We start from the raw sequence: 13,710 nt of genomic DNA, 5'->3' as shown, positions 1-13,710 counted from the left end.
GCCTAGGAACAAGTAGGCCACAATATTGACCAGGGAGCAGAGAACTCTTGTCGATTTGGCTGCAGACTGTTACCTTTATAGATTTAGATTGATGGAGGGAAAACTTTAAGAGTGATAAGGAAGCTAAATCCTTAAGAAGACACTTCAAAAAGGAAGTCATTACTTCCCAATTCAGTTAACTCGAGTAATCACTCTTTCAGAAAAGACAAAAAGCACCCAGACATTTCAAAAGGGGAATGGGAGGAGAGAGAAGAGGGAAGAGAAAGAAGAACGGAGCAAGAAAACAGAATCTAACGTTATTAATCGATTCAGTTCTGGTGGATATCGGATAAAGCTGCCTCATTATAAGTTCGACAACTGGTTCCATCAAGATCAGTATTGTCTCCATTGCCTAGATTTAGGCATTAAGGAGTGAAAGGTCTTCCCCAGGATCTTGGGTAGCAAGTGCTATGAACTGGAGATGCCAGGGACTGAACCGGGCACCTTCTTTGTGCAAAGCACATGTTCTACTGCTAACCCATGGCCCTTGGTTCTTGTTAAAAACCCAGCGAATGGCAATATTTTACTGTAGAACCTGCTTCATCAAGATGAGGATCCATTGTGGGACCCTTGAAGAGGTCCTAGCCCTTCTGCACTTCAAAGCAGGCTTTGCTACTGCATAGCAGCCCATTCACACAACCTGCCAAGGACCTCAATCTTGCAGTGGAGAAGCAAGCAGGGGAGCCACTCCCACCATTGCATAGAAGACACTGTGAGAACAGGGAAGGGGAACCCATTCAAGGGAGGAAAAAGATCATGCAGAAAAAACCACACACCCATATTTTTGCATACACCAGCGTCACATAAGGGTCTCAAGATCTCCTGATGTACCAGCTCTTTCCATTCCAAGTTTTCGATCTCCTGGAATTACAACTGATCTTCAGACTACACAGATCCATTTCCCTGGACACAATGACTGCTTTGGAGAGTGGACTGTATGGTATTATACCTTGCCGAGGTCTCTCTCCAAACTTTGCCTTCCCCAGGCTCCACGTCCCAAATCTCCAGATATTTCCCATCCTGGAGCTAGCAAGTCAAACTTCACACAGTGTTCAGTAGCGTCACCGCCAACAGAAGTAAGTCAAGAGAAGCCACCTGTAATACCAAGCAAGGTCCTTGGCCTCCACCTAGGTACAGTGCAGGCAGGCCGGAACCTAAAGACAACTCCTTCCTATTAAGCTCCCTGGCTGCTCCAGCTATACACCTCCCACAAAGGGCAGCCAGATAGGGGAAGCTGGCGTGGCCAGCATTTGTGGTCAAGGTGGCTAACAAGAGGCTCCACTCTACAAAATGAAATGAGATTGCTCCCTGCTGCAATTAAGCTCTGGTGGGAGGGAAGAAGAAACTATACTACTGTTTAAGGGCGGCAGGATTTTATTTGCACTCATAAATTTAAAAAAAAATGTTGATGAGGCCATTTAGTCATATGCGGAGATGGTTATCATGTGTCCTAACACCTGTGGTTCTTAATTCCTCACCCACTATCACCTCCCGAGCACAAAATATAATCATCTAGTGGCCGAAGCAATAAACCAGGACATAAAAGCATTCTAAACAAGGCAACTATTTATATAGGTCTACTCATGACAGAAGCATACGATGCACACATCTCAGGCGGTCAAGGGAAGCTTGTGTCAGATGGCCATCAGCCAATCTCCCTTGAGGGAACCACAATGTTCATCTATGTACCTGCACATCAAAGTAAGGGTCAAGGCTGAGGAGGACAGGACAAGTTAGCAGTTTGCTTTCAGATTTGCAAGCCATCTTTTGTGAGAAGCCGGAGCCAGTGCTCTGATGTTATGGAATAAGATCCATATTTTTGTTCCACTTTTTTTACCTTGGGGGACCTTCACAGATTTTTTTTCTGGGTATAATTCTAAGCCAATGAAGCCATTTAACCCAGCTGTTTCAACAGGAAAACCTACAGGACAGCCTCCCTCCCTATGTCCCTCCACGGCAGCTTCGCTCATCTGAACAGGGTCTCCTTCAGGTGCCAGCCTGCACATGGACAAAATCATCAGCAGCTCGTACATGGGCTTTCTCTGTGGTGGCCCCTACCCAATGGAACGGCCTGCCTGAGGAGGTAAGGAGAGCCCCCATTCTCCTAGCTTTCCAAAAACGACGTAAAACCAAATTATTCAAAAAGGCTTTTGTGTTGTAGGGAGGGGCTCTCAGAAACTTCGCTAATGAGTTAAGGTCCATAGACTTCACCACTATGCTGCCTTACATCCTACCTGTTGTCTTAAATATGTGCTCCTCTGAGCTACTTGAGCTTCATATGGCCTAATGTCAGTCCTAGAATTGCTTATGTTCTGTTTCAGCATTTCTTCAACTCTGTATTGGTTTCTTACTAATGCTATGTCTTTGTAAAATTGTGTTTATTTATCCTATGGCATTGTTTATAGAAATGTCCTTGAAACGGACCGTACTGGTCTCACACTGTGTAATCCACCAGTGAGAAAGGCGGTCTATAAATTACATAAATATAGTTTTTAAAACTTATTTAAAACATTGAAATTATGCTGCCTATATGATGGCTCTCTTTCATTTCCTCTCCTAACCTCCTTTCAACCACACGCCACAAGCTTAACCTAAATTCTAACACTATGCTTGATCTGAGCGAGTGTGTGAATGAAGATCCTAATCTAAGATCCAAGATTTCCCCCGTGATGGAATTAATTTTGCTTGTTAAACAAAGGACTGTTTTGTGGCACCATTTTGCCAGGGCAAGGCGTCCCGCTGCTTCGATGAGGTTCACGCAGAGCTCGTGTCTTTTCATTGGCGTAGAGTTTATTTATCCCTTTGTTTCTGGATCGCCTTTTATTAAAACACAATATAATAAAAGCTGTTAAAACTTTCAGCGAGCCTGGTCTACCCTTCATAAAAATGTTCTGGTACGTTTTGCAGAATAATGCTAGCGCGGGGGCCTTCCTGACCACATGGGGTAGTCAGGCTACTGCTCCAGGAGGAGCCATAAGGAATACTCAGGTATGGGCAGCCCGTTTGCAGGATGGCACCTTCAAAAGACTCCGAAAAAAATAACTTCTATTGTCCCGTCAGAGTGAAGAATCCAGCCAAAAGGCCCCATCAATTACAGCTTATCCACAATGCAAAGTTATTTTTAACAGGCATTCTGATGTACCAGCTCTTTCCAGTCCAAGTTTTTGATTAGTTAAGGATGCTTTTCAATGGCTGCTGGGTACAGGTTTCCTTTTGTTTGGAATCCTGCTGGGGTTTTAATTGCAAACACAGCCAACCCTACACACAGATGTCCCCTTAGGACTGTCCCCAGATGGTTTCGTCGTTCATAAAGTGTCTCTTGATACTTCCAGCACAATCTGCATCCTTCTCCCAAAGCAGCTGAGTTGTAGGATAACATATGCAAGCCCGGGGTCTGCCCCAGAAGGAATTCATAATCTAAAGCTGCTAGTGCTGTTCTAGTAGCTGCTCCCAAACTGTGCTCTTTATCTACAATTGCGGCTTGCTCCATCCTTCTGTAGATTAAAAGGCCTGAAGCAGCTTGCGTTTGTTGGCCCTTGAACTCAACACCAGGTATACCAAACTTTTAAATGGAAAGGCACTGCCGACTGAAAGACAATCCGGCCGCGTGTTAATAGGGTGGTTACAAGTTATGCTGAGAAAGTGCTTCCTGGTGCCCTTTGCTCACAAGTTCTTTGCAAACAAAGAGCTTCTTAGAGAGATTAGGGGTTTTTCTGAGCAAACAACTGTGCACCCAAACACTATGCTCATACCTGCTTAAGTTTCCTGTAAACTATGGTTTCGCTACAGGAAAGTAGATACTCAACAATTTACCCTTTTATAACACAATTATATGTACACATGAGCACATTTATTTTTTTTTAAAAACCATGTTATTCATTTTGATCCATTTCCTCCCAGCACCTTAGGGGAGGGAGGGTATGGGAAACAGACAAAGAAATTTTCCCCTCCACCAGCCTGCAGTTTGCCAGACAGTATGCTTTTATTGAATTGTGTTTTCAGAGAATATTTGCACCTATATTTGTTCTTTAAAAGTATGCCAAATTTTATTCTTGTCTCAGGCGCAAGATGGTAGAGAACAGCCACTACAGGAAGCTAAAATTGTGCCCAGTTAGGTAATCCAGTTGGTAATACACATTCCATACTTGGATACAGGGCTTTTTTTCAGCTGGAACGTGGTGGAACGGAGTTCTGGCACCTCTTGAAAATGGTCACATGGTCAGTGGCCCCACCCCCTAATCTCCAGACAGAGGGGAGTTTAGATTGCCGACCCAAAGTGATGTCATTGTGCAGTCCTGAGTTCCACCACTGAGTTTCACCACCTCTTTTCCCAGAAAAAAAGCCCTGCTTGGATAACAACTGCCAGGAGAGCACTATTAAAGATATCAGACTAAAGATTCAACTATAAACAGTTTAAAATAATTATTTCATACCTATTCTGGCTCCTTTCCAGCCCCCTCAACTATCCTGGGAATTAGGACTGCCAACTCTGGGTAAGAAAATAACTGGAAATCTGGGAGTGGAACTCGGGAAGGGGAGAGATCACGGGGGTATTTTTTTTTTTATAAATGTATGATTTATTGTCTCCCTTTCACACCGAGACTCAAAGTGGATTACGCAGTGTAAGTCAATATGATCAACAATTGAGACATTCAATAAACAATATAATAGAGTATAGATTGCAGAATTTTGAAAACTACAGATCCAAATACAGACATAAAATGCTAAAGCAACAAAATATAAGTAATTTGACATTCTTAATGATGTGGAAACTCCCAACAGAAGCCAAATGACAGTACTCAGTAGTATAATCTAGAGTCCCTGTCCCTTCTTATAATGTCATAATGTTTGCCCTCCGAAGCAGTCATTTTCTTCAGAGAAACTCAACTGATCTGTAGATCAATTGTAATTCTGGGAGATTTCCAGACCCCACCTGGAAGATGGCAACCATAACTCTTGGCAATTGTTGTTCGGAGGAGTGAATGGCTCGATATGAGTAACACCCTCAAAATATACTTCCTAGGGTTTCCTGGAGAGAGGAGATGACTGTAAAACCCCATTTACTTGTCCTACATTTTAAATAATAATAATTTGACCAAAGTGCCGGGAAGCTCCAAATTAGGGAAAAAATAACCACAAAGTGAAATACCACACCACCTATATTGGGAACAAATGAAGTCATGGAGTGGTGGGGGAAATGTTTGAGTAAATCAAACCTCTTCGTCAAGGCTCTGTTTCAAAAGAAGAGGGCAGATGGAGATGGATATTGCAGGGCAAGGCACACCAGCCTGCAGCTGGCCATAGTCTTTGGTGACTATGAAGTGGCGTTCACTAATCTCGGCCATGCTTCATGCAAAAATAACATCCAGCTGCACCTGCATCTACAGAGAGAAACAGGGCTGCTTTCCACTCAAAACTATGAGACCCATTGCTCACTTCACTCCTTTATAGGGCTGCCAGCTCTGGGTTGTGAAATTCTTGGAGATTTGGATGTGAAGCTACGACGTTCCGCCCTCCTCTTTCCCTCTTTTTTGTCCTTAAACAGGAGAAATGGCACTAGAGGTGTTTTTTTTTAAATTCAAAAATATTTCATTTATTTTAGAGAGGAAAGGTCAGGTGTAATCAGGGGTTGAATATTTGAGGTAATTCAACAGAGAAATCTCTGACGGGTTGAAAATTTCTGAGGTAATACAACAGAGAAATCTCTGACGGGTTGAAAATTTCTGAGGTAATTCAACAGAGAAATCTCTGAGGTAAAATCTGCACATGTGCAGACTTTAGTTCTTTTGCTCTTCCCAGATATTTAAACCATGATTTAAATCTAGTCTTACTGACTAGTGATTTAAATCGATTCGATTGAAATCAAATCCACCTTGAGGGTTATTGCAAGGATAAGAGTGACAGCAAGCAGCCCACAACTCAGGTCAGTGTTTTAGTGCCAGCAGAAGCAAGGAAGGGAAAATTTCTGAGGTAATTCAACATAAAAATCTCTGAGGTAAAATCAGCACACGAACAGACTTTAGTTCTTTTGCTCTTCACAGATATTTAAACCATGATTTAAATCTAATCTTACTGACTAGTGACTAGTGAATCAGCAGAAGCAAGGAAGGGACGCAGCCCCCCCCCCCCAACCTGAAGGGGAAGACAGATAATTAAGTTGCATCTAAGGAAAAAGCTGCTCTATGGAGCAGGAAACTTTTCATTTCCACACATCCTCAGAAGTCGAGTCTGCCTGGTGACCCGCAGAACAGTGCATAAAAATAAAGTTTCACTGAGACAACGCAAACAAGTACTTCCACACTTTCCTAGTGCCTATTGTTTCGACTTCCAGCTTCTTTTGTCTTGCTGCATCCTTATTTAAATCAGGACACCACAGATACAGCTGATAAAGACCACTCAACTGAGTAACCCTGAACTGTCACACACAATAGCTGAAACTTGTAAAGTTTACATTACGGACAAATCCATGCATAGATATCGACAAAGGGAGTGACTGCGAGCAACGGGGACACTTTCGTTTGCTTGCATCCAAATACACAAAAGCAATGACAACATCAATGAATGGTATTATATGAGTTTTGCTTCTTATTCCAGATTTTACATGGGCCAACATGACTGTTTACAAATATTTTCTATTTAATGTTTCTGCAGGAACATTTTTGACTTATTTCTTCATTTATTTACAGTCCATCTTTCTCATTGAGCCTCAAAGCGGATTACACAATAAGGCAATGCAATCAATACGTTGAAAATGTTAGAGCGCAATGTACTAGGACTACAGAAATTGGAAGCACAGTATATTAGACACGATACAGAGTGCACACAATACAGAAAATCGTAATACATTAGAAAACAAAGTAGCAACAGGGAAACACATGCAGCAAACAGATATACATAGTGGTACCCTTTCCTTTCATAAAGTGCTTTTCTGTACCATTCTGTTATAGTGTAGTTCTATTACTTTTATAGAATAGCCCTTCTAAACAACTCCATTCTACAGTTAAGGAATGACTGCCTCAGGATGGGAGCTAAAGAGAAAAGAATGTGTATGGATGGTTGCTGATCTTGCCCACTAGCAGGGTGGCACTCGCAGAAGACCCCTGAGCAGATGAGCAAAGCTGGCATAGCAGAACATAGCAGCGGGGGTCCAAAGCCATGAATTGCTTCGTATGGGATAGCCAATACCTTGAACTGAACCAGATAACCAACAGGCAGCCAGTGGAGTGACTGCAGAATGGGTATAATATGAATGCTTTGGTTAGCTCCTGATAACCCGAGCTGCAACCTTCTATATCAACTGGAGCCTGAGTTAATTTCAAGGGCAAAGCCATGTAAAGTGCATGACAAGAATCGAGTCTCAATACTACTGTGGCATGGATCCAGGTGGCTAGATCAGGCAAGTCAAGACAGGGTAGGGGGGCACCTTTCAGGCAAGATGAAGTTAAAATAATGCCTTTTTTCAAGCTGCATTAACTTGCTTCTTCAGCCATAATACTTAGCCCAGTATACTCCCTAGGCTCTTAACCAAGTCAGCAAGGTGGACTCCCTCCAAAGCGGGAAGTGCAATTCCCCTCAAGGCCTCAGCCTTCCCAACCGGCATTACTCCTGCCTTGGCAGGATTCAGTTTCAATCTGTTCCCTCTTAGCCATTTAAACAGAGCAGTCAGGCAATGGCTCCAGACTAAATCTCCAAGAGATTTAGACAGAAATACAGAGCTGGGTATCAGCAGCATATTGATGAAACTTGACTCCAATAACATGCAAGTTCCTCCTAAGGACTTGAAATAAAGAGGAAACACTTATGAACATGCAAATACCACTGCTCCTCTGGTGCACTTCTATGGACTAGCAGAGTGAAGGAAGAGTTTTGCAAGGGATGCACCGTGGCTCAGCGGCAGAGCATCTGCTTGGCGTGCAGAAGGTCCCAGGTTCAATCCACAGCATCTCCAGTAAGGATCAGGGAATAGGTGATGTGAAAACCCTCAGCCTGCGATCCTGGATGAGCCGCTGCCAGTTGACTAGACAACACTGACTGACAGATCAATGGCCTGGTTCAGTCTAGGGCAGCTTCATGTGTTAGTGGATCTACAACACATCTGATCATAAAATGTTATTGCAAACAGTCCCACTGCACTCAGTAAGATTTACTTCCAATTATAAATACTTATGATTGCACTGTAATTTTAGTATATTCAAAGAACTCATCCTGCATTGGGCAGGGGGTTGGACTAGGAGGTCTGTATGGTCCCTTCCAACTCTGTGATTCTATATGCTGCAGACGTGACTTTCCATTCATCTATTGCAAAAACATTTCGCTCTTATCCAAGGCAGTCACTTGGTACTTCGGCATGTGAATTGTTAGCCCCAAATTAGGCTGGTGATTACGAAGTCCCTTCCAGTACGCAAGACAAGACAAATCAGAATTTTAGCTTTGACTATACAAGTGAAATCAGTCCGGTGAACTCATAACTTTAAAATCAGGATTGCTACATCGTTTTCTTACCCATACATTCCTGGTTAACAATCAATAACATGCACGTACCACCTTCACACCATTCCTCCAGATAATCGCCTAAAAATATTCAGACTTTGAAACAGCCAAGCTTGCCTAACATTTTATTGGCAATGGCAGCTATTATGTTTCTGAAATGCTTCATCCTTTGAAATGTAATTTTTTTGTCTGAGAAATAAAGCACTAGAAAGTGTCCCCCTACCTTTGGTTCAGCCTAGCCTTTTGCAGCCACGTAACTCATATAGGGTAGAAAGCTTGCAACACAACTGCGTTGCAGAGTCAGTTAGGTAACTCTGTCTGGGAAGCTGGCCCACCATTTCAGATGACATCCTAAAGCATCTCACAATTCTGTGGAAATGTCATTTGAGAGCCGCTGCAACAAACCAAATTATATGGCACTGCAGCACCTCTCTGCGCCTGAGGTTTTACCAGCACCTAATAGAAAATTGGGTTTGTGCCACCGCACAACCTGTGTATGAAACTAGGAAACTGCTAATTACAAGTCTTTCAGCACAAACTGATTGCAAGCGATACTGTGTGATCGCCTCCCTTTTTAAAAGGGTCAGAAGGCACACATTAGCTGGTAAGCATCCCAGCTGGCAAGCAATACGGCTTGCAACATCTTCTTACCTTCCTGCCTCCAGGTACTTGCATTGAGTCGCCCAAGGACAGGCATTACTACAGTGGGAGAAAAACACACAAATCTAGGATCCTACAAGCTTCTCGCCCTACCCAGTCTACTAGGGAAAGAGATTCACCTATGAATTTCAGACGCTTTCACTGGCTTGATTGTCTGCAACTTTTTAAAGAGCCCATTTTAATCCAAGCATACAACACCAAGGCCCACTTATATTTTAAACCAGAAGCCCCCATCTTTCTCCTTTGCTATGAAGGAGCTGTAAAGAAGAACATGTCTCCTGCCCCTCCAACAATAGTAGAGGAAGTCTTTGCCCAGTAGAGTTTGTCAAGCAGGTGAGAGAAGCCACACTAGCTCACACTTCCTCATCTGTGAGCACTGATTGAGCATTGTCACTTTAAATAGATTTATTTACTATTCCCGGGTGGTCTTCCACTTTCTGGTTGAGCACACTTCCTCATCAGCAGCACATTTCTTGGTGCACAGGATCTATTTATTTACATCATTTATACTCCGTCTCACTTCCCAATGGGGACCCAAAGCAGCTTACATAATTCTCCTCTTCCATTTTATCTTCACATCAACCCCGTGAGGTAGGCCAGGCTGAGTGTCTGACTGGCCCAAGTCACCCAGGGAGCTTCCAGGGCAGAAAGGAGATTCGAACCCGAGTTTCCCAGATCCTAGTCTAACTCTCTAACCACTATACCACACCACTTCTATACTCAAACTTTCCCCTCTTTTCTTTGGTATAAAAGAAAATAGTGATTATGTCACTGATGTGGAACCTGATCCTTGGAATTAACTGACCAGCCAACTGCTGATATTCTCACCAGCATTGGCTCTAAAAGACCAGCCGTTCCAGACCATGTCTTTCATTTAGGTAGCCAGGACACTGCTTGCTTCAGATGAACAGCAGAATAACTGTCCCAAGACAACCTGATGAGCAGAAAGCACATTGCAGTCTACCTGTTCACATTACTCCTGGACCAAGAGAGGCAGCTACATTATTGTTGCATAAGCACTTCCCAGTTGTACAAAGGAAAAGGTCACATATTCAATGATTATTTGTAAAGCTACTTGCTTATGTCATAAGACAGCAGTTCCCAAAAGGGGTGGGGCTTCCCAGGGCATATGCATACCATGCAAGTTCTTGTTTATGCGTATAGCTATAAACAGTGCCATGTTTTCCACACTCTAATTAAATGCACCTTTACTTGAAGTTGGCTAACTCACTTAGTTTTCCTTCATACATTATCTTTCTGAAGGTGGGAGTAATCTTCCCTCCCATAAAGTCTGTTTGATAGTCTGTAGTTCCTTCTCTAGCCAACTACACTTCTGCGCTCCAAATACAGTAACCAGATCAATAATACCATTTGAACAGGGAACTCTGGCACCACACCTCTGATCAGATCACACTTGAAACAGGATGAAATTAACTATGTAAATTTCCATTATAAATGAGACCTCTTAATTATCAGCTGTGGGAGCTGTCACTACCCTGACATTTACAGGCAGCGATTAGAACATAATATTATAAATTTAAATAACAAATGTTGATGTTCTGAAATGTCCTGGGTGGAGTCACGAGGCGAGTCCTTGCATACTACCACAACAGCACTTAGGAGCCGATTCAAGAAGATCAACAAGCTTTCCACATGCAAAAGATGTTATGAAGCACACTGAGTATCAGGTCCATTCAATTCCACTTCAACATGGGATAGTAATTAGAGTACCGGACTAGGACGTAGGAAACTCTCCAGACTCAAACCTCTACTTGGCTGTGATCTCCTTTTGGTCCAGGTGACTTTAAGGACAGTCACCTTCTCCCACCCTAACCTACCTCATAGAGCTGTTGAGGATAAAAAAAGGGATGATCCATGTATGCCACTGAGATCTCCTTCAAGGAGGGGTAGGATTAAAGAAGTGTGCTAGAGAGATTCCCACAAGTTCTGAAGTGGTATGGCCCTATGGAACTTTACCATGTAAATATATAAACTGGCTCAATCCAGCAGCAAGGTTTTTCCCCCAGAACTTTGATTGCACAAGACACCAGGGTGCGTGTGCGTCAAGTGTAGGGAGACGCAATGTTAGCCAGGAAGTGTAGTTTAAAAAGACAGAGCCAGCAGGGATCACTCCTCAGAGGGTTTGTCAATTTCATCTTTGCCTCCCCAAAGGCTCTGTCAATTTCACCTCTCCCCTCTAAAACTGTGTGGGATCGCAATCAGAGGGCAGCAAGGAATGGAAATGGGCTGGAGCTGACTTCCAGATCCAGGCTTGGACCTGGAGAGGTTATAATGGACTGAAATTTCCTTTCTGGCATTTCACAGCCCCTTCACACAGCTCCAACGTATAGCAAAGCCTTTGCCCTGCCGCCAGCTGTCTTTTTAAATTACCTTTCATAGTTAACATGGCATCTCCCAACATGTATTCTTCACGTGCCAGATGTCTTGTGTAGATAGACTCAGTTATTTACAATGAGAACAGTGTAGAAGTTTCATACAGACCAACAAGCACAATATTAACAGTCTTTCTAGAGAGGGAAAGGCTGCTAACTGTGCTTGCTATGAAAACTATTGGAGCAGTTTGGCTGGATCAGACCAAGGCACTGTATCCAAAAGTGGGCCACTCACGAAGGGGGCATGAAGGCAAATGTCCTCTTCAGGTGTCCCTCACATGTGGCATTCGCTGCCCTTGAATATGGAAGAAGGGAGGGAATAAAGCAACACAGCCTTGATAGACAGTTCTTCCATGAACAGATCTCCCTCCTCCTTCATTATTTAAAAACACATGCGGTAACAGTGAATTCCACAGGAGACAGACTAACCACTTATGACTGACAGTTTAATCCATGACTATATATCCACCGCAAAGGAGTTGCAAAGCTGTTTTCCAGAGTCCGGGGGGGGGAGCGGAGGGGGGAGCCTAACAGAAAGACCCTTCCCCCCTCCTTATCCCAACGACAACCCTGTGAAGTAGGCAAAAAAGCAAATTTCACAGATGATGTGAAGATTTGAACCTTGATGTCCCTAATTCTAGATCAATACACAACACTAGACTGTCATAGATGAAGAAGAGGGCATACCAGTGTGGAATAAAGTACCACACACACACAACTGCTCCAGGTTTACTTAAGGCAGGCATACCCATGAAGCATACTCATAGTTAAGGTGGGCATACCCACCAACACATCACCAAATTTACCTACAAGTCAGCATGGTGACATGATCACAGCATTAGACGAAGAACTGGGACGGGCAGGATAAAATCCTCATTATGCTATACAGCTATTTAATTTGTTTATTGACATTATTTATAAAGCAAGAGTCGCATCCAGTAGCACCTTAAAAACCAACCAGATTTCCAGAGTATGAGATTTCAAGAGTCAGAATTCCCTTTGTCAGATACAAGGAGTAGAAAAAGGTGGAAGTCTTTATAATGCAGGCAAGGATTTGAGTCCAGTAGCCCCTTCAAGTCCAGGGTATAAGCTTTGGAGGGTCAAAGTGGACTCAAATCTTGCTCTTCTACTGCAGATCAACACGGCTACCCACATGAAACTATGACCAAGAGAGCTTTGAATCTTGAAAGCTCATACCCTGGAAATCTAGTTGATCTTTAAAGTGCTACTAGACTCAAATCTTGCTCTTCTACTATAGAACAGCACAGCTACCCATATGAAACTATACTTCGCCTCTCATTGACTCAAGGCAGACTACAAAGAGTGAGTCAGTACAGCCAACTTCGAACACATTTCAATAAACTATGTACCAGGGTCTATCAAGGCAAAGATTTATAACCAGCAGAAATCCGATACACAGCATAAGCGAGTCTAAAACTGACATATTAAGCAACAAAGGAACATCCCCGGGAGGAAGCTATGGCCAATAAATCATTTCCCGTGGCCATGAGTTCCACCGGCTCAGGGAGAGAACAAGCAACTGTAAGGGCTCTGCTTCCCTCCCCGAGCGCCAAAAGAGGGCGCCAGTCTCCTCACTAGGCTGCTCGGAGACCCCTCCATCCTAGGCTGAGGCGAATCTTCTTCCATTCCCCTCACCTTCTGGTCAAAGTAGCAGGTGCGGTAAGAGCGGCTGACCGAACCAGAGGCGGGATCCGGGAGCGAGGCCGCGCGGAGGCGAGGGAAGGCACCCCGAACACCCTCAGCCACCAACACGCTGAAGAGAACCAGAAGCCGCCCAAAGCTCCGCGAAGCCCCCATTACCAACTAACCGACCGCCTCCCCTGAACTAGTTTGTTGACAGCCGCTCCTCGTCCTTTTATAGCCCAATTTCGGGGGGGGCGGGGCGGCCGGCCCTGGCTCCGCCCACAGCCGATCGGGTCCCAAAAGGAGCGAGAGAGGGGCGGGACTGGCGCTCTGTTGTCGGAGGATTGGTTGAGGCGGGCATGGGATTGACAGGCCGGCGGTTGGAAAAGGGGGTGCGCGCGTGAGGGAGAATTTGGACTCGGAAGGCGGTTGAAAAACAAGCGAGCGCGGCGATTGGTTCAGAAGAGAGGAGGGGGTGGGGCTT

General features: G+C 44.0%; 1 protein-coding gene across 1 annotated transcript in view; it reads right to left on the bottom strand.

Moving 5' to 3' along the window:
* The window catches only part of PRCP (prolylcarboxypeptidase), a 43,221-nt gene extending 29,809 nt beyond the window's left edge, over positions 1-13,412 (bottom strand). The window contains exon 1 of the mRNA XM_054973607.1: positions 13,239-13,412. Within this exon, the coding sequence (XP_054829582.1) occupies positions 13,239-13,400 (162 nt within the window). The 5' untranslated portion in view covers positions 13,401-13,412. The remainder of the gene's footprint in view (positions 1-13,238) is intronic.
* Between the last annotated feature and the right edge of the window lie 298 nt (positions 13,413-13,710).

Source organism: Eublepharis macularius, chromosome 3 (assembly GCF_028583425.1).
Source record: "Eublepharis macularius isolate TG4126 chromosome 3, MPM_Emac_v1.0, whole genome shotgun sequence".
Classification (NCBI taxonomy): Eukaryota; Metazoa; Chordata; class Lepidosauria; order Squamata; family Eublepharidae; genus Eublepharis; species Eublepharis macularius.
Note: the sequence above shows the minus strand (reverse complement) of the source record. Positions and strands in the feature narration are given on the sequence as shown.